This window comes from Nuphar pumila, chromosome 8 (genome assembly GCF_984573655.1).
Source record: "Nuphar pumila chromosome 8, dmNupPumi1.hap1.1, whole genome shotgun sequence".
Classification (NCBI taxonomy): domain Eukaryota; kingdom Viridiplantae; phylum Streptophyta; class Magnoliopsida; order Nymphaeales; family Nymphaeaceae; genus Nuphar; species Nuphar pumila.
Genome location: NC_143256.1, coordinates 23,295,989 through 23,318,030, shown reverse-complemented (window position 1 = coordinate 23,318,030; position 22,042 = coordinate 23,295,989). Strand labels below are relative to the sequence as shown.

Sequence of the window (22,042 nt, the reverse complement as noted above, 5' to 3'; positions counted from 1 at the left end):
GTTTGTGACTCTTGGTGTTGGGTATCCTATGAGTTATGGGCTCCACCACACAGTTTGTAGTCCCTTGGGGTTACATATGTGAGACCCTATTGTCACACTTGATCCAGATCTTAGAGTGAATCTAGTTTTCATACTCAATCCAATTATTGACCCAACATCTCTCACTTGGCACTATGGGGCGAACACACATTATATCATATATCATATATGATACTTCATGATAAAACATGTCCCAAATAAACTTGCATATTTCCTTGGGTTATATTATTATTTAAATATAATATTTTTTTTCACATGTTATGGGTTATTTTTTATATAATTATGTGATTTTTTTCATCATTTAATCTTCAAGTACGAGGTTTTCATACATGCTATCGGTTATTTCCCACATGGTCATGTGGATCTTTACATCATTCATATTCAGGTATTAGTATGAGGTTTTCACATATGCTATGGGTTATTTCCCACATAGCTATGTGCACTTTTCTTCATTTTCAATTATGATATTTTTCACACATTCTATGAGTTATTTCTCACATAATTACGGAGTATTTTTATCATCATATGAGTCATGATTCTTTTCACATATGGTATGAGTTTACCCATGACATTGTCTTTGCATGCACCAATTTATATAACCATATAGGTTTCTCATCATGTCACAATTTAAATTATAACCCCTAATGTGCAATACCATATTCAAATCAAATGCATCATATTATAAGTCTCACTTTATTAGTTAGTCATAGGGTTCTTATGGTTCTTCCATGACCATACCATCGGGCATCATTATATCCACATGTGCACTAGTAGAGTACTATGAATTTTTATCAATTATGTATTCAGGATAAAATATGATTTGCCAAACATAGCATATACTTTCACTTTTCAAAATTTTACCATAGTCAATACTCTCAGTATCCATGTGCATCATCATTACATGCAACATGCTTAAATTCTCATCAGTTCAACCACTATCTAATCATTTTGGATCGATATACATCCATATCTAAATAATCATAAGCATTACTAAAAACTTGAATAATATCGTGTCACATACCATGTATAAGCTTTTAACACATGAAAACATCCCTTCATGCATCCCTAAAATAAATCATAAAGAGCATGACTTATGATGATTATTTATTAACATATGCAATTAAAATATATCTACATACATGTATAAAATTATAATTCAGCTCTCACTTTTCCAGCTCATTGTATTTAATCAATATGCACATTAAGTCATCACAAACTAGAAATAATATACACAAGAAGTAAAGCATAGCATAAGATTACATATCCAAATTGGGTATGTACTAGATCCATATCCAATGAGAGTTATCTCATTACTATTTGAATATGCCAAACATGATAAGCCAATTCCAAAGCTTTAATCATATGATAATAAACAACTTAAACAATAAGTATATTAACATACAAGTTCAGATCCATTGTCGAATCTACAAAAAAAAATTATATCCAAATCCATTGAATTTATATAAGTTCACATCCAAAAACCGACTTGAGATGTTATCATCAAGTCCAACATGATCCATAGTAAAAATGGATCACATGCAAGTTTAAATAACCCTTGCAAAATCATGCATCACAAGAGATTTGACCAATTTCCAAATCTATGTCCTTGAGTTGTAAATTCAAATGGATCTATATTATACATCCAATATTAAACATATTTGGATATATCTGGATTATATTATTAGGGTCAAATATCCAGATTGATACTATCCAGATTTATCATAAAACCTGGACCAAACCTAGATCCATACAATACATCTGTTAGTATATTTTTTAGATTCGTCTCTTGTTCAAATCTGGATCCAAACATCATATCCATCATTATACTAATTTGGAATCACAATAGATTCATAAAACCAAACACTCATATTCATAAGCACATGCAATGCAATCATATAAAACATTTGCATTTATCATATGGATCCAACTCACCTATATCATGTACAGATTTCATTCAAATCATAACTAGGTAGATGCCACACCACACATTTTGAGTCAAAATCAGTTCCAAATCTGGATCTCAATCCTTTAATACATGTTGAGTTATTTTACTCAACAACCAAAAATAACTTTAAAAACTTATTAAGATGACCCATTCAAGAACAATAATAGTGAAAGCATGTTCAATAATGTTTTCTAGATAAAAAAACATTCAACTAGATATACTCAGGTTCAATAGATCCAATATTGATCCATGCATTAGATCCAATGAATCCTAATCTAGTTAAACTTGATCCATAATAAAAAAATTAGATTAACACTAAGCCATATCGGATCCATATATTAATATGTTCCAAACATGAATAACTCAAAACTTATAAAAAAGTAATTTGCAATTATACACATCATTTCAGGATTTAATATAGATGCATGCTAAGAAAATCCCTCTCCCATACTTGGGTAAAGATCCAATTAAGATTATAATTGGATCCAAGAAAAGCAAACCAATTATGAGTTTTTGGATTGCAAAAATATAATATATCTAAATTTCATGGTTATTACTTTAATTAAATATTGATCGCATAAAAAGAATTCGTTATCCAAATAATAGATCCAAATCTGTTTGGATAGAATAATGAGAGGTTTTCAGCAAACCAGAGATGCTTTTCTAGAAAATCAAAAAAGTCAAAAGGCAATTCTAGGCAAAAAACAAAAAACCAAAACAATAAAAACAAACTATTTAGTACTTTTATGTTAAACAAAATTTTTTGAGTGCTTTCCAAAAATTTTGGAAAGTTTAGAAGCCTGTTTTGGGAAAAACACATTTTTCAACCTTGTCTCATATAATTTTCCAGAGAACAAACTTGTTTCTAGAATTTTCCAAAAACAGAGGCCTCTACTCTGTAAAATAGAGGGCACAACAGGAATATTCTAGACAATGCATGGACAATATGGTAATTTGGCTAAATAAGAACACAATGGGAATTAGCTAAAAAGCAAGAGGCTAGAAAGATAAATTTACGTTAAACATTGTATAAACGAAAGAGAAGGGTTCTCGAGGTTTCCAAACCCTAACCCATTTCTACTTGCCATTCCTATGCTTCTGCTACTGAGGGTTCTAGCAACCGCCCGATGAGCCGTAGGACTCGCTCAATCGGTAAAGGGGTCTCCACTGCCTCTGTCGCCCGCCTGACAACTTTATTGCCCTAATAATGAGCACCACCACTGTTGTTGCTTCCTCCTCTGAGAATGGCCACTGACAGTGACTTCGATACGACCACCTGACATTGACAACGACTCCAGCATGACTTGTAATGTCCCAAAATTTTAACCCTTTTAAAACTACTTGTAAATTTAAAACTTTTCTTTTATATTTAAACATGAGAGCAAAAACATTTAAAAATAGGGTTTAAAACCTCGGGTGAGTTACATTCTACTCAATAATTATTATATTGAATTAAGAATGCAGATAAGATGACACATACAAAGTACTTTCATTTCAACAGAGTATTGCAAAATCAACAATAATATCATATATCTGAATCCAGTCCTCAAGAAAGGAAAATAATTGGCTCGTGAACAACACTGCAGCACCCGATATCCATTCTGCATCATATTCTTTACCTGAAATCATTTGCCCATAAAAAAGAGCCAAACTTGTAAAAGCCTAGTACAGATCCATACCAATTCCAAGTAAAAACATGATATTTAACATTTGTAACATGATATTCACAATTGTAAAAGTTACAGTGAATTTAGATTATATATTTTAGAAAAATCAACATATATGTAGAAAACAACAAAAGAAACATGATTCTGGAATGTTAATACACTAAACAGTAAAGATAATTTCGATGCATGCATAGATTATTCAGAAGAAGGAACATGCTTTAAGTTCAATAACTCAATAATCAGTGTGAGCAAAAAAATCTTATGTCTCAATTTTTAACCCCCACCATGGTACTCACAGGGATAACTTCAAGTTGCTGCTGAGACCATATGGGGGTTTATTATGCTATGTATTTTAATATCCTACACGACTAACTGACTTGATAACTCTACAAAGAATGGTCCAATGATCACGAGAGAAGTCCACCCTACATAAAAAATAAGAATGCACCCTAACCTTTTGCAGGAGTATGAAAGCTATCAACCTATGATAGTAGATCATGTCCCTACCTCTGATGACCAGGGACATTAAGTCATTGTCCCTCGAGGAGCATATTTTATTAACAATAATGTCAATCAAAGTTGTACCACCTACTCTCTTCAAGGTAGGCAGAGACGTGGATGGGTGACGAAGAGTTTTTTTTCTTAACAAGCATTTTATTATTATATGTGTCTCTTATGGGCATTTTAGGGCATCAAGTGCTCTCATATCCCTTCTAGGTAACTAACATTTAATGTTTAAGTTATATGTTCACTCCCATTTAGTACTGCTTTGGCCCTTTTGGTGCTTACGAGCACATCACCTGTGAAGGTAGATCCCTTTGCTCGTATGAGCACTTCGCTTAAGAAGGTGAATCCCTTTAAATATGTGTGTATGCATGCATTATTTTATCTTTCTGAATTGCTCTGGCGTTATTAGCCTTTTATGAGCACTTCACCTATAAAGGTGGATCCAAGTATCACATAAATCATGCATACGAGTGAACATAATGAAATACATGTCACATGCCACACACAATATGGTATTCAATTTACATTATTGTAGTTCTTCTGAACCTTGGCTTTGTCTTAAGCAAGCTTATGTTTGCAAATCAAAATTTTTGGGTTTTACGTATATACATATATCTATATGACCCATAGGGTTTCACGAACCCTAGCACGATGGTTTGATAATAATAACTTATGTGAGCATAGAATAAAATGTGTGGAACTTGTAAATGATTGCATGCTAGCACAAAATATTACATGAAAATTCATGATTTTATGTAAGCTATTGCATTTGTGCTTGAAGTAAGACATATGAGTCATTATGTTTGATTCTTAGGAAAAGAACATGTTACATTAATATTTTCATTCACATGGAATATTAAAAAATGGAGTCAAATAGGTATGATTCGACTCTTACCAAATGTGAGTTGATTCCTACCAAATAAAGTCACTTGCCAAAGTTAAGAGTTGACCTTTGTAATGCAGGAGTTGACCTTGAGGTCACAGAAGTTGACCCTAATATGGCATGAGTCTATTTCATCATAAATAACTTAACTATCGCATGGGTCGACTCACTTGGCCAAGGGTTGACCCTTGCTATGCATTTGTTTGAGCAGGGGTCGACTAGTCTCTGCAAGAGTCAACCCTTGCAATATACAAATAGGTTGAGGGTCGACTCTTTTCTCTAAGAGTTGACCCTCTATAATACAGGGAATGCAGGGGTCAACTCCTTGCAGAGCATGAGTCGACCCACCAAAACATAAAAACTACAGGGATCAATTCTTTGCAGAGCATGAGTCGACCCTCTAGAATGCAAAAAATAGCAGGGGTCGACTCTCTACAGAGCATGAGTTAACACTGTCAGTTCATACAAGGAAAAATGCACGGGTTGACTCACTGATACAAGGGTCGACTCTTGTTGCAAACATTAGTCGACTCATTACATAGCATGAGTTGACCCTCGAGGAAGGCAAAGTCTAGTTATTTTTACAAAAATATAAATTTAAAATATAGTTTATAAAATAACATGCAAATTTACAAGCATTTGGTACAAGATCCAACGTAAAATATTGCATGCGAACACATATGAGCATGAATCCTACGTAAACCATTGTATGCGAGAATGAGTTCTACGTAAACTATTGCATGCGAACATGAATTCTATGTAAACTATTGCATGCGAACTCATATAAAGCACAAATCAGTGCATGCGAACACATAATATTACATATTTCCTTGAAATATCACATATGAAAAAATATTTTATTCAAAGATAACCATTTCTTTGTAAAATATTTATTTCCTTCTAAAATATTCATAAAATATCTATTTTCTTGTAAACTATCTATTTTCTCATAAAATATTTTATAAAAGATTCATTTTCTTATAAAATGTTTGTATATGTGCATTAATCAAATAAAATAACTGATCGTAAAGTCAAATATTATAATTTTATTAGCAATTGGTAGGAAGAGATCCTACCTTGGAATGTGTGTGAATACTTGAAGAGAAGCAAAAAATCTCCAAAATATCAAGAGGAATTTTCCTCTAAAATGAGATGACTCTCTGGTGAAAAAACTGAATGCGGGCAAGGGCTTGCGTTTATGCCTCAGGTCTCATGCCAAGGGCTCAAGTTCGTAAGCTGAGGTGGCGGCGACCCTGGCTCTGATGGTGGTGGAGGAGTAGCAAGTTTGATTGTAACACCTGTGATTTTGCTTTAGTTTTAACTTTTAAATTCAGGTTAAAATCAATTTTATATTTAGGTGAAATTTGAGAGTCTAAGTTGACTAAGTATTTTGGATTCAAACCAGGTTCCAGGAGAGGCTTAGAGGGGTTACGCCTAGCCCAGTGAGGGTGTCAGGTACAATCAATGTAGTCCACAAGGGTTCAGGAGACTTAGGGTTTTGTATCTTGGATGAGTTAGGTTCGAATCCAAACCTGAGTTTGGATCTAAAATGGATTTGGATATAATCTCATTGGATTGGACCCATAGGGTCAGATGCTCTGAATAACGTCATTATTGTTTTAACAAAAAATTTGGCTGATAGATGGCTTGCCTATTAGATCGGAGTTGACCTTGACATTTCTTATTTTGATGACATCAAAATCGACTATCTACATGCCCAAATTGGTGTTGATTTGAGCATTTTATCATCGATCAAAGTTTATGCCTAATTATAGGTCAAAAAGTTAACATTTTTAGACATCAACTAAATTTTCTTATTGATCCGTGTGCGTATGATTAAATCTAAGACCACCATAATGATATATGTTTCAAGGGTTATCAAATTGATTATTTAAACATCACTTTTCTTGAGTTTTTTTGTCTATAGGCCTCCCGAAAGCTTAACATGTCACTAGAACCCAAGCCAGGGTAAGAAGTTCCCACTTTTCTTTTATATCTTAAGAAATTTTGAAATCTAATGAACTATGACCCATAATTTATTTACTTATTTTATTAATTAATAAAATTAATAGATATTAACCTCTTATATTAGAGATGAGACTCTTGTCTAAACCCATCTATAAATATAGGCTCTCATGAAGAGGATTAATGAGGTTAGTTTTCTCTCCTTCTCCTCTTCTCATTGAAATTATCTATCTTCTTCTTTTTCATCTTATTCTTCTTTCTTAGAGCTTTTCCCAGCAGCCATTGAAGCTCCTCCAAGGCACCAGGATGAGAGACAAAGGTCTTGGTGGTTCTTAAAACATATTTTAGGTAGGATTCATCATACGCGTAACATAGATCAAATACAAACGCATAGACCATGCGTCTTGCCAATTCTATGGGCTGATCTACGGTGGATCATATATGAAATAGGTTAGAAAAATATTTTGAAAGTGTTTTTAATTCATTATTATGCTTTAAAACAGATTTACAAAATTGTTTTTAGTAAATCTTTGCCTGGACGGCTAAACCGGGAAATTGGGTAACCCGAAACACATAGTTTTGTATTCCAACGTAATTTTAGATGGTTAGATCCTTGTTTTCAGCATGAATGGATGTATATTTTCTTTCTTGCATGTGTTTACATTATGAATCATGACTCTGCAAATTTATTTTATGTGTTTCATGGTGTTTTCACATGCAAGCATCTTAAACTTGTTATTTTGTGCAAAAATTATGATTTATTTTGATAGTTTTGATTTCAAAGCATGTATAATGATCATCTGACATCTCTTTATGACTACAAATGATGCTTAGGTATTGTCCATGGGTTGATGCATGATTAAAAACCGATATTCTATGTTGATGCTTGAGTTTTCGTGTTTTTCTCATGATTTATATTATATTTTTCATGCTTTTTTAATTTTTTTGACTGATTCATCGTAGTAAAATAATTATACCGCTCAAATTGGATCACCAATGGCCAAATCCTTTCATGAAGACCTTTCAGACACCTAGGAGGTTTTAAAAAAATATTGGGCCTTATTGGTAGTACAAAAGTGAGGGTCATGGCTGCCGCAACTAAAGACAAAAATTCTATCGTGCATGCAAAGCGATTCTTGACAGTCGGTTTTGCAGAAAATCTAATAAATCATTGATTTTGAGTTAATAGCTGATTTTTTAATATGTCATTCATATCATATAAATAGATCTGAGAAAAATATATTTCATTTTCTATAAATCTTGAAGGCTCACATAAATCGTGAAAGATTCAAGATTTTGCAGAAACCTAGATCTGGAACGATCTCAGGTAGTGTTCGGTCCAGAAAACCTAAAAAATTCATATAATAGAGTTTTTTGACAAACTTAAATGATTTTGAAAGCTAACAAACATACCTTTGACTAAAAAATTTGAGAGAATGAAATCCCTCATAGATTGGGCCTGGTGACTATTTATTTGAGAAGTAAGATTCTGGTAGGTTCTGTCAAGAATAAAAAAACAGTTTCAAGTTCAAAAATTTTCACAGGCAAACAAAATTATTTTTTTGAGATTCACCAAATGAAATTGCATGATGGTGAATTTTTATAGATTTGTATCTGTTTGTTTTGATAGTTTGTCAGACCTGTGAACAACATGCAAATTCTAATATTATATAGTTATTGATTTTAGATAATATCTTGACCTGTGAAATTATGTTTCTAAAATCATGTGCTTTATTATGATATAAGATGTTAATCATGCATATGTTAATGTGAAATTTGTCATGAATATGCTATATGTATGCATATGAATTATTTGGGCATGATGACATATGAGACTGCATATTAAACATGAGAATTAAGCATGATAATTAGATCAAATGGTAGGCATGTTCATGCATGTATTTTTCTATGAAATTTATGGTTCATGGTAAATTGAAATGAGTCTCATGCATCATGGAGTATGATATGTGACATGAGATATGTTGTAAGTCATGTAAAGCATGCATACATGGGGCTTGAATGCAAGTCAGGTTCGATAGAACCCGTGGGGTGCTTATGAGTACCTGGTTTGACTTTGTTAAATATGCTCATATACAAACACACTCTAACTGAGCTATTGGGTACTCTTTAATGTGAGTACGTACCTTTAGATACTCTTAGGTACTTCTTAATGTGAGTATGTACCTTGAGATACTCTTGGGTACTCCTTAATGTGATTATGTACCTTGAGATACCCTTGAGTGCTCCTTAAGTTGATTACATACTTTGAGTTGGATTCAAATGAGTTATGTTAGGACACCTCAGTGACTGTAGGAGGTGTGAGTTTTTTCCTTGTGAGGTCGTGGTTTATTGAGCTATCCATAGTAGAGCGCTTGGGGTTGTTGAGTCTGGTGTTGAATGCACCTAGTGTTGTAGTTAGACCCAATATAAATAATACCTAATAGCTCATTTGTTGCAGTGGCCTACCTTGGAGAGGGTAGGAGGTACACTCGTCGATTGACATGTTTTGAGAGCATTGACACCTCATAGGCCCTTAGTCATCGGTATAGGGGGCGGGGGCTGTCAATTTATCCTAGGTAGACAGTTAGGCTCTGCAGAATAGGAATTGATTCTCTAGACCACTGTAAGTTTCTCTCTCGGTTAAAGACCGCTTCAGTGGATGTTTGGCCTGACTTTTCGAATCGATGGGTTAATTAAAATACATAGCATAATAAACCCCCATGTGATTGTTGAGTTAGGATTAAGTCTTGAGTGTGTACTCTTTAAGAAAGAAAAGAAAAACAATGCATTATATTAGATTCACCAGTGGTTAAATGATTCATTGAATATTGGCATAAAGTGTTATACATGTCTTATGGAATTTCTAGTTCCTGCGTACATTGGCATACATAAATCCTTTGATTAATGTTTTGATGACTAATGATTATGCAGGTACATCACTTTATGATAAGATTGAATTATTATGAAATCTTGCATGATTAAATTATTAGTGTTGTAATCATTAACTGTGCTAGGTTATATACTATGACATGCTATAATTTGAGTGTATTGAAAAAAATGTATGTTTTATGAATTTATATTCTTTTCATGCCTTTGTGCAGGTTGTTTTCTTACTGGAGGTATGACTAATGCTCCTATATTTTAATATTTCAGGTAATGAATAAGCTTGAAGGCGATGACATGAGGCTCGGGGTGGTGTCAAGAGAGTCATAGTCCTTTAAGCTTGTTGAAGGGACTAAATGAATTTGTTTATTTATTTATTTATTTTTACTCCTGTAAACTCTGATATTAGAAAGACTTGTATTTGATTTATTGCAATTTAATTAATGATTTGATTCAATTATTGTAGTCTTTCAAGTGTGTGTTGGTAATTGTAACCCAGCCAAGATTTGAACCAAATCCAAAAAGAGTTTATGTTGTATTTTTAAAAACCATGTAAAGGGATTAAAAAAAAATCCCTAAAATTTTCAGTTTAAAAAATTAGGGTGTTACATTGATTGCTGATGTATTGTAGCCAGTGGCTGAAACAGTGGCGACACCACTAGCGGTGGTGGTGGAGGCAAGCCAAGTGAGGGGCAATGTTGGGTGGAAGTTCGGCTCCACAACGGCTTGATTAGGGGTAAAGAGGGTGGTTGGAGGGCTGTGGGCTGAGTTGTAGATGTAGCACCACCATTGGTGGTAGTGCAACATGGTGGTATGCTAAGCACCACCAACAAGTGGTGGTGCTCAACTAGCCGGGTATAGGGAGAAACTAGTGGGAGAGGTTTTGGCCAGAACCGCATCGAGCTAGGCTCGATGGTGGGGTGCTGGGGCCGAAGGTCACCACCAATAGTGGTGGTGGCTGAGCACAAGAGTGCTGAAGGGTGGTGGTTGGGGTAAGCTGAGAATGGTGGAATGGTGGCGTCGGTTGGAGGAGGAGACAGGTGGAGTTTGGTCAAACCCAAACCGAGCTAGGCTGGGTTTCTGGTGGGTTGGGGCAGAGGGTGAAGCAACACCACCAAAACTGGTGGTGCTGGGGCTGGGACTAGCTGAGGAAAGGGGTGGGTGGCTGCAAAGGCACCACCACCACTATTGGTGGTAGAGAAGGGCTGAGAGGGAAGAAGAGGAGAGAACAAAATGAGTCAAAGAGAGAAGGAAGAGGAGGGCACTCGTATGAAGTGAATGGGAGTGAGGGTGTGGTAGGGTGTTGATAAGTGGGGTTTCCATTTAGCCAAGTGGAAATTCTTTTAAAACACATGGAGTTTAAAAGCTAGCACTTGGTGAAATCATGTAAAACTATGGAAGCAAAACCTTGTATGGTTTTGAGAGTGGCTTATGGGTCAGAATTGTATCCTGACTGGATCCAATCTAGATCCAAGCTGAAACTAGTTAAGTTATATTTAGAGGCTGGTTTCACTAACTAGGTAAACTCGGTTTTATAAGTTTTATTTATTTCAAAACAAGGTCTTTAAAAAAGAAAAGAAAATCTTAAAATAGTTTTTATAAAAATTAGAATTTACACATAAATGGTTGATTGTTGGTCAACATGGCGTTGGGATGACTATGACCCTTGGGTCATAAATATCCCTAAATCTATCCCAAAATTATCATTATCCCCCCTAGACTTGTTGGGAGCACTATGAACTCATCTTAACTTGGTTTTAAATGAAATCAAGATCATTCTTCTTAAAATTTTGATATGAATGCTATTACGTGTTCGAAACTCATAAAATAGACATTCAAAATTATGATTTTGTCCATGGTGTTGTCGAGCATGCTTTGAGCTTGTAAGAACTCTGATTTCAATGAAATCACTTTCATTCTCTTCGAATCTTCGATGCGAATACAATCATACTCTCGAATAATATAAATTAGATCTTTTAAAAATCTCTATAAGTTATGGTTTTGTTATTACTTTAAATTAGGTTTGATATGAACTTAAGTTAGCTTTTTAATTTAGATCTTCAGTTAAATAATAATTTAGTAGTTCCTTCAATCATCGGATTTTCCTTGAAATTTCCTACATAATAATAAAATAAATATTATTAACTATAAGTGCTATATATCCGAGATTCAACAATCCAATAAATACTAGAATATAAAATAATTTGATAATAACAACTAATGATAATTAATTTCATTAATTATGCCAAAATAGTTTATTTATAATCCCAAAAAAATTATGGTTGTTACACGAACACCCGACACCGGTTGTGGTGCCTCCCCTGACGCCAACACAGGCAATTTTCATTCACCTTCCTTGCTTCTCCGCTATCACCTGTGGTTCCACTGCCTTCTGGTGGCGTTCAACGTAGACACGATGTAGGCCTTGATTGTGTCGCCCTTGTTGGAGCCGATGGTACTAGGCATGAAGCCCACCCCCATCATCACCTCCTTCTCCGCCCGTGGCCCCAACGGCCAGATGTCGAAGATCCTCAAGCTGGACCTCAACATCATCGCCGCCTGGTCTGATGCCATCAGGCCTATTATACTCGAGTCTGTAATTCATCATACAGAGTTCAACATCCACTCCAACACCTCCATGGCTTGCACGCCAGAGGTGCTGCCACTCTGCTGAAGGGCCTCTACCAGGCTAGAGCCCCATCGAGATCTGATCCACTCTAATGACCACGACCCAAATCTATAATAACTGGTTGTAGTCTCTCACCGACGAGGCTGACAGGAAGGTTTCCACATCGTACAATTTTGGTGAGGGCCATGTGGACCTTAACAGGGCATTGGATTTAAGGTTGATCTACGACATCAAAGGCCTGGACTATCTGAGCTTCCTCTGCTATTGCTCGTCTCTGCAGCAGCACCCTGAGGACCGCAACTACCCATCCTCCATCTTCCTCGACGTCTTGAGTTCATCCAAATAGCTCCTCACACTGGCCTTCAAAAATGAGCCCCGCCCTCTTCCAGTCGATGGTGACCGATCACAGTTTTTTAGGTGGTGACTGAATCAACGTACACAATGGCTTCACTTCAGGTGGTAATTGAGTCACACACATGCTGTGATCCTAAGCGCACCTAGTAACCTTGCTCTGGTACCACTGTTGAGATTTTGGGACCATCGTGTGCGCAGTGTGAAGGAGAAGAGAAAAAGTAGAGTGAAAAAGGAAAGAGTTTGGATTGGTGAACAACCTTCTTCAAGGGGGATGAAACTCAGATTTTTTTGTGTTCTCACTTCTTACTAAACGTAGGGGCTATGTATAATTAACCTCCCTTGGGTATCTCTTTCTCAACCCTTGGATTCTCAAACATGTTGGGAATCAAATGAGATATAGGCCCACCACTATGCTTGTAGATCTTGGATTTCCAACTGTATTGGGTATCCTATGAGTTATGGGCTCCACCACACTATTTGTGATCTCTTGGAGTTTCATACATGAGACCCTATGGCCACATTGAATTTGGTTTTCATATTGGATCCAAGAATATATGGTTAAAAAAAATCTCTCTGAACCCTCCTGAAAGAAGCCATCAACCATTTATTCTTTTTCTCTCTCTCTCTCTCTCCCTCTCTCTGTGTTTTTCATCTGTTGCTATGATAACAACTCAAACAACAACTCTAACAGCATTGAAGTCCATGTAAGGATGAGGGCATTGCTCCCTCTATCTCACCACCTTTGTGTGGAGTTAGGTTTTCCTATTTTCATAATCTAAGGTGAAGTGACTGTAGCTTAAGTTGCTTGGTGAGCGACTTGAGTGAAAGGCACATAGCCTTAAATTGGGTGCGGAATAGGGAAATACCCAAGCCATCCGAGTCAACTCCCAAAGAAGGGCTAGTAGGTTCGTGTATCATTGCACAATATCACAAGACTCAAGATGATGGTAATGAAGATGTAGATATGTCAGAGGAGAAGAAGGGCCTAGCCAAATTAGGTTGGACAGAAAAGTGAGATAATCCTTGGGTGCTGTTGATCCAAAGCAAACATACTATATTTCAACTCCCTTTGATATAAATGGAGTTGTATTTTAGGATAGTAGGGATGTAAATCCATTAAATTTGGATTTCATATATGTTAGAAAATGTCATTTGGAGTCAGGCGTGATGTGTTTAGTGCAATAAATTGACCGTTGGATGGTCTAGAATTTTGAATGAAAGTGGGCAGAAGATCGATTCAAAAGATTTCATGTTTTAACAGATTTAAATATGTTTGGTTCTTAATGAATGTAATCTCATTCTTAAGTTTACAGAATTAGGAACTATGCGTTATGATAGATGTTGGAAGGACAAACCACCGTGTTCAGGGCCGGCTGGCCTCTTTGAGATTTTAGGCCACGCCTAGGGCCTCAAATGAAAAGAAAATACAACACTTATATTTCATATGCTGAGGGCCTCCAATGAAACATGGCACATGCTGAGGGCCTCCAATGAAAAAAAAATGGAGAAATATGGGCTTTCAATGTAAAAAAAATATGAAGAAATATGAGCTTCCAATCAAATATGCCTAGGGCCTCAACTTCTCTTGAGCTGCCCTATTCAACTGTAATCTGACTGAGATATGCTTAACTCTTGTCTTGTCAATAAAGAAAAAGGTAGATTATGCACCTTTTACATGTGTGAGCGCCGTTAAAAAGATCCCAAGATAAGACGAAACTACATAGTGATTTTTTTCAATAAAAGGGTTGATACATGAGAATTGTGGAAGACCGCACCTTTTAAAATAGTATGCATAATAAGATTCTATAACTACAAACCTTATGGAAGCACTATCTTGATAGTGCACCTTCTTAAGACTATACAACAATTTTCTTCTGCATACGCTAGTATTGAGATTCAAACAAATTCAAATTGTCCCGACATATCCTTCTAAATGTTGCGTAATTTGGAAAATGTGTGACAATAATTTTGTCACTACTTCCACGTTGGTCTTCACACGTTCAAACTCTTGAAATAGGCTCGGTAGGCCAAACACAAATAACGAGTGTTCCACTCACTAAGTCGCATTAAGTAATAAATATATTTTATGTCATAGAGTATAAATAGTTGAAGCATCTAGCAAGCAAACAATAAGTGTTAAATCCAAATGCTATTGCTTACAACTTTGAAACAATGTATTTATTTTGCGAAAAATGACCATGTTGTATGGTTAATTTGATGTAATTTCCTAAAAACTACATAATTTTTTATATTCTCTCGATGTCCAAAATTGCAAATATTTAACACCATTGGAACCTTTTATCTTTCATAATTGCAAATTTAGGCCTTTTTGCAATAAAATTGTACCACCCGTTGACTATCTTCAACACACACATAAATTCATAATCATAATTTTTATATATGAATTTAGACCTCACGAACTCGTATAAATTTATTTGTGAAATCTTGGTCAAAGTGAAACCATCAAAATCACACATATCATACTCTTTCGTATATAATACAAATTTTTGCATAAAAATATTTGTGAAAAACCTCTCGCAAATAACATATTGTTTTACATATATCCTAAAATTACATAAATTTATGTGTGAAACTCCACTTAAAGAGAACCAACAAAATCACAAATATGCTACTTACATATTTGAAAAAATTTTATTATATGCAAATTTTTTTAATAGTTATGATTTTGTCGAATTATATATACACTTGTTTTTGTTCTAGGGTTTCTTCTTCTCGTTTGTGCTTGCAAAGAACTTTCCTGCAAAACCCTTGTGACAATTCATGCATTTTGAGGAGGTTACAATATCATCCTTGTGATCAACTTTCATTTAGGGTCTACTATGTTCACTATTTTTTATAGAAATATATATTGTTGTAGATGATTTATGATTGTTTGCTTGTCTTTAGTTAATATTTGTTGTTCTTGTATTGATGTAAGGAGCTAGAGTTCACTGTGCACAAGTAATAAAATGGCTAAAGTATATTATCGTGGTTGTTATACACTACCGCAGGTCTGATTACACTAATTAAAAATTTATAGTGGTCTCCAAAAATATTACCTTTAATGAATTTACGGCTTTGAGCCTCTGATATAGTTATTCTCCGAACAATCAAGAAATGTAGATAGATGTTGAGGATGATGATGATGCAGAATCAATGTTATTTAGCAGTGATGTTTAATTGAAAAAATGCAAAGTTAATAAAGGAGCAGTTAAACAAGAAAAAATTAATAAACAGAATTATGCAAATCTCATAGAGATTGTGCATCTATCTTAGGCACCATCTATTGATATCAGTCTTTTGTGATTATCCAACTATCTCAAATATTGGACAATATTGATGTTGTATATGATCAACGAATCACCGCAAAGGATATGAAACCATATGAGCAAAGAAGTGCCAATGATCTTCATCGTAATAATTTGAATGAGATGCAACCTTCTCGAGCATACGACAATGTTAGGTACAAGTTCTAATTTTGATATAATTTATGGTTGAGATGTAGGTGTGATGATGAATGCGATATATTGACGGTTAACCTTAAATGTTGAAAATGCACAAATGATGCATGCAGGAAAGTAAATGAAGTGATAAATACAATGAATTTTGATGTAATTGGTGTAACCAAACCGTCAATTAGTGATAGCAATGATCATGTTGATAATGCAGAATTAGATGATATCGATGATGATGAGTATACCATGTCAATAGAAGATGATGAAGACATTGGACAAATAAGGGTAGTGAAAGCGATGCACTAATGGCATTACACTACAAGAAACCTGTGGATTAGCGACGACCTAAATCCGTCGCTAAGCCATCGCTAAACAGTTTAGCGACGACTTAGCGACGGATAGAGGCCATCGCGAATTTTTGCTCGCTAATTGGCGAAAAACTTATCTGTCGTTAATTCCGTCGCAAATTTGCGACAGATTAGCGACGAACATTATCCGTCGCTAATCTGTCGCTAAATTTAAAAAAAAAAAAAAAAATTGATTCCTGTCGAGCGGTATTCCGGCAACAATAAGCCGGACTTATACCGCACCCGACAGGCATTGCACAGACTTGTATCGTTCTCCGTGAACCGGTGCTCTCCGGCATCGCCGTCCTTCGTGAACCGGCGTCGCCGTCCTCCAACAACCGCTCAGCCTCGTCGCCATCCACCGTGAAACGGCGTCCTCCGAAGTCGTTGCCGTCCTCCGGCGTCGCCGTCCTCCATGAAACTGCGTCCTCCGAAGTCGTCGCCGTCCTCCATCGTCGCCGTCCTCCGTCGGCGTCGTCCTCCATCGTCGTCGTCCTCCGGCGTCGCCGTCCTCCGGCGTCGCCATCCTCTGTCGTCGCCGTCCTCCGGCGTCGTCGTCCGCCGGCGTCGCCGTCCTTCGTGAAACTGCCTCATCGGCGTCATGCTCTCCAGTGCGCTCTTCGACGGGGAGAGAGCGGTTTAAATCGTGCGCGGTCGATTTAAATTTTGAACGAGGAGAGAGGGAAAATTTCGCGCTCAGTTTAAATCGAAAATTAGCGAGGGATTTAACGAGGGATTTTTTCCGTCGATAATCCATCGCTAATTAGCGACGGATTAGCGACGAAAAAATTCCCTCGCTAAATCCCTCGCTAAAATGGTTTTCTTGTATTGAGAATTAGCGACAAAAAATTATTGTCGTTAATCTATCGCTAATTAGCGACGGATTCATGAAGAAAGTTTTCTCTAGCTAATTTGTCGCTAATTTGCGACGGAAAAAATCCGTCGCAAATTTTCGTCGCTAATTAACAATTTTCTTGTAGTGTTAGAGAATGCAAACCCTTGGTTATCTTTCTATAAGTTATCATACAATGAAGAACAATTGAAAATCACTGAAGCGAAGACATCTGATTTGTATAAACAATTTCAATGGCTATCAACACACTCAAATGATCGAGACCTTGCTTTGGGCAGAAGGTTTAATGATCTCCAACCCTGTCGCGAGTTTTTAAAAGATCATGTGATCAAGAATAATTATAAAGCAAAATTCTTAAAGATCTGCAATAATAGAGTCAGTGTCATATGCACGAGAAAAAATGTTCATATGACAGTTGATTGCTCCTCAAAGATCCATTGCACAGAAGTACGCAAAGCAGGTTTCTTTCAAGTGAAGAGGTATGATAGCGAGCATACATGTGATGGATCACTGAGCAACCTTGTAGTGAAAAAGTGTCTTCCAAGTGAATTTCAAGTGTTATTCATAAACGCATATATAACAACTCAAAGATAATTTCAAGAAAAATCATGAATGATATTAGTCGCAATGAAGGTGTGGAGGTTACTTACAAACAAATATGTCGTGGACAAGAACACACTAAGGCTGTATTATATGGTTCATTTGAATAGTCTTTGAAGATGCTCCCCTCCTATTTGGATCATCTGATGAATGTTAATTAAGGATCACTAGCATATATTAAGACCGATCAGAAAAATCAATTTAGGTACATATTTTTATCCTTCTAGCTAAATATAGATGGGTTTTTTAAAGGATGCCCTTCAGTTCTTATGGTAGATGACGCATTCCTAAAAAGAAGATACATGAGTATATTATTATCGACCTATAGTATTAATCCTTATGGTGAGATATTTTCGGTAGCATTTGTAGTTGTTGATAAGGAGTCCAAATATTCACGAGCATGATTTTTAGAGGTATTAAAGAACATTTTTTTATACTTTGATGATGTTAGAAAGAGAGGAGCGTTGATAGTTATCTTAGATATACATCTAGGTTTAAAATATGTTGTGCCCCATATATGACCTAATGTCATATTAGATTTTGCATGAAATATTTGACGAAGAACTTTTCAAAGAAATTTGGTTCACCACTCAGTGCACTTTAGTGGATTGTAGCTTAAGCAACGATGAAATAATAATGCAATTATTCTTTTAACAAAGTTAAGTAACAAAGCTAAGTAACAAAGCACAAAAGCATACAATTATATTGTCATTGACAAGGATCCAAAACACTGAGCTAACTATCACTTCCAAGTGAAAAGATATGGCTGCTTAATATCTAATGTAGTGAAAAGCTTCAATTCATGGATTTTTGCCATAAGTAACAAACCCCTAATTTCACTTATTAAAAAGCTTCATCTCATATTGATGAAACTTTTTGAGAAAAGAAAGATTGTGGGGGCAGCGTTAGATAGACGTTGTGATGCAAAAGGTCAAAGAAAAGCTAGATGAACTAAAGAAAAAAGTACAATAAATACGTGTGCAAGTAGTGCATTGCCAACGACAATGGTATGAAGCCCACGACTGATCTCACAGTTACAGTGTTGATCTTCAGAGACACTTATGCTCTTGCGAAAAGTAGCAGGTTAGTGAGATTCTTTGTGAATATGCGATCACATGAATTTTGTACGAGGGAAACTTACCAAAGGATTATTGCAACAAGTGATTCAAAGTTAAATCGTATTGTGCTGCATATAATTAATATTCATTCTTTTTAATGGTGGATAATGTCTCACACATTGCTCCACCTACTCTTATAGTTGTCTATCTAACAAAAGTGGTTCACAAAGCAAGATGACCTAAGGTTAATAGACGAAGAACAAAACACAGGGATGTCGTGCCATACAAGTATAGTGTATGTGGTGAGGCCATAACAAGTGGCACCATGAATAACCATATATATATATATCGAATGTTGTTTAAAGAATTGCTTCTTTATGTGGATATCAAGTGTTTTTTAATTAATTACTTCTTTGTATGTATATCCAATATTTTTTGATTAATTATGCTTTATATGTATATCTAGGTAGTTCGAGATGCATGTCCATATACATTCTTACAAAAGAAAGAGATTCAAAGAGGTTCAAGTTTGAAAGAGCAAGGAACAACCGGTCTACGTGAGGTATAAGCAATATCCTGAATTATGTATGTATATTTGATATTAATTATATATAATTTATTTGGTTGTTAAGAATAGGTTAATGAGAAAAAAAAACTATAAAAAAGAATACCCCAAAGCCGAAAGAATACGAGTTTGGCAAAGAAACTCTCTTGACAAGTGACGTAAGTGTTAGTTTTGCATGTTAATTTGTTTCTTTTTTGTTACATTTGCATGTAATTTTGTTTGTGCTTTTGTTACCACACTAGATTTACTTTATAACATCTAGCAAGATTTATAGAAAGACTCCAAGTGGCTAACAACGAGGATAGAAAAATAAACAACTTGCCGAAGACCCTTTACCTTACCATGTATTTCTCTGAGTTATAAAAGCGATGATTATATTATTTTACTATCGATTAATAAAAATTAACTAGTGAACCTTGCATGTTCACAATAAATGGTCGCAACTAAAGGGCAGCAGTGGTGTAACTGAATGCCTGGAGAGCAACGACTTGCCATATCATTTCCTTGATGCTGACAAGGTATGTTTTTACACAACTTTGCATATTTACAAATAATTTTTTGCATAATCTAGATTTATGTTGTAGCTCTTAATTCCTTTCAACTAGGGCAACAAGCACCGAGTTCTTTGGAAAATGAACATGAAAGAAAAGAACTTTAGGTTGTACGATTCCACGTCAAACACATATTTAACAAATAGAAATCTCAAACAAAAATGATAACATAACTTAATAATGTGCTTTTTTGTGTATGTTTGTTATCTTCTTTTTGTGCATGTGTTACATGTTTATTTTTTAGCGTAATATAGGTTTGACTGTTACAAAGATTGGATGAGGCAGAGGATGGAGGGTATTCCTCAACAAGAGAACGAGTAATTACTTTGCATTTATTTGTCACTCATTTCGTACATGCACATATTTTTTACTTGGTATTTTCTCATTTTACAAGTATGACTGCGGTATATTTGTTGTACAATATATGCAGTACTTGGGCAGAAATTGGAGATTGAACTTTATGCATGTATGTGTTTATATATTATTTTTTCACTAGTTTGAGGTGTTCGTTATAGTTAGTTATTGCTAATAAAGGGTTATTTTCAGCAATATGTCATAGATATAAAAAATCGTATGATCAAGTTCTACGAGCACATGAAGAAAAGGGCAAGGATGCGAAAAACAATGAAAAGGTAGAGACGTCGATTAGAGACGTGCTGAAAAAGTATGTCCAGCCAGATGAGCCGTGAACAATTATGCACTTTTGTGATAGATCAAGTTAATCTTATATTTGTAATTGGATGGATCAAGTTAAACTTTGTAATTGAATGAATCAGATTAAACTTTGACTGTAACTTTGAAATGAAGCCCATGAATTGAATGTAACTTTGTAATTGTTATATGATTCTATACGAATCAACTGTATTTAATTCTATGTTAATCACATTGACTTGTCTATTTTGCAAAAATAAGCAGGTTGAGGACTACAACAGGTTAATATATGATTCAAGAAATAAAAAAAAATAAAAAATATCGCATATTTATCATGATTTCATAAATATTTAAGATATTTGCAATAACTAAACATTCACAAATAACTTCATGCAAGAGTGCAATATATGCAAAAATGTCAACTATTTATGAAATTAGTAGAAAGTATTTCACACAAATTTATGTGACTTTAGGATATATATGAAACAATATATCATTTGCGAAAACCTCTCGAAAATAACTTCATCTAAGAAGTGTTTCACAAATATTTTTATGCAATTTTTTTTATTATATACAAAAGAATAAGATATTTGCAATTTTGGAGGTTTACGTTTCAAAAAGATTTCACAAATAAATTTATGCAAGTTCATGAAGTCTAAATTTACATAAAAAAACCTATGATTTTGAATTTAAGTATTGAACATATTCTACAGTACAATTTTATAGTAAAAAAGAATAAATTCGCAGTTAGATAAAAGTGTCCTACCGATGTGAGATATTTGCAATTTTAAACATCAAAAGAATATTAAAAATTATAAGGCCTTTAAGAAAGCGCTTCAAATTAACCGTACAGTATGATCATTTTTTGTTTATTTTGTATACAAGCTAGTTTGAGTATGGCCCATGGGTGTTTAATGTTCAAAACCTATTATTTTCAATCTTGAAAAATGCATTTTTCACAAACGGGCCAGCTTAAATTTAACTCATTTAACTCTGCCATGCCATGAGCTTAGTTCTGACGCCACAAGAATGAGCCGAGCTTGAACACATTTTGCTCAGTTCATTCGACAAATTTTCAGCCCTAGACATC

General features: G+C 35.0%; 1 protein-coding gene across 1 annotated transcript; it reads left to right on the top strand.

Annotated features, from left to right (window-relative positions):
• The first annotated feature begins 12,341 nt into the window (after positions 1 to 12,341).
• On the top strand, positions 12,342 to 12,864 carry LOC149829797 (subtilisin-like protease SBT1.6). The gene is made up of 2 exons (XM_090015297.1): positions 12,342 to 12,545; positions 12,646 to 12,864. The coding sequence occupies exons 1-2, from the start codon at positions 12,342 to 12,344 to the stop codon at positions 12,862 to 12,864; spliced, it is 423 nt and encodes a 140-aa protein (XP_089871423.1).
• The last annotated feature ends 9,178 nt before the right edge of the window (positions 12,865 to 22,042 follow it).

Excerpts from the sequence above, each read along its gene's own strand:
- LOC149829797 (XM_090015297.1), top strand. The coding sequence starts at position 12,342 with ATGGTACTAGGCATGAAGCCCACCCCCATCATCACCTCCTTCTCCGCC. Across the intron at positions 12,546-12,645 it reads CCATGGCTTGCACGCCAGAG|TCTCTCACCGACGAGGCTGA; the intron begins GTGCTGCCACTC and ends AACTGGTTGTAG.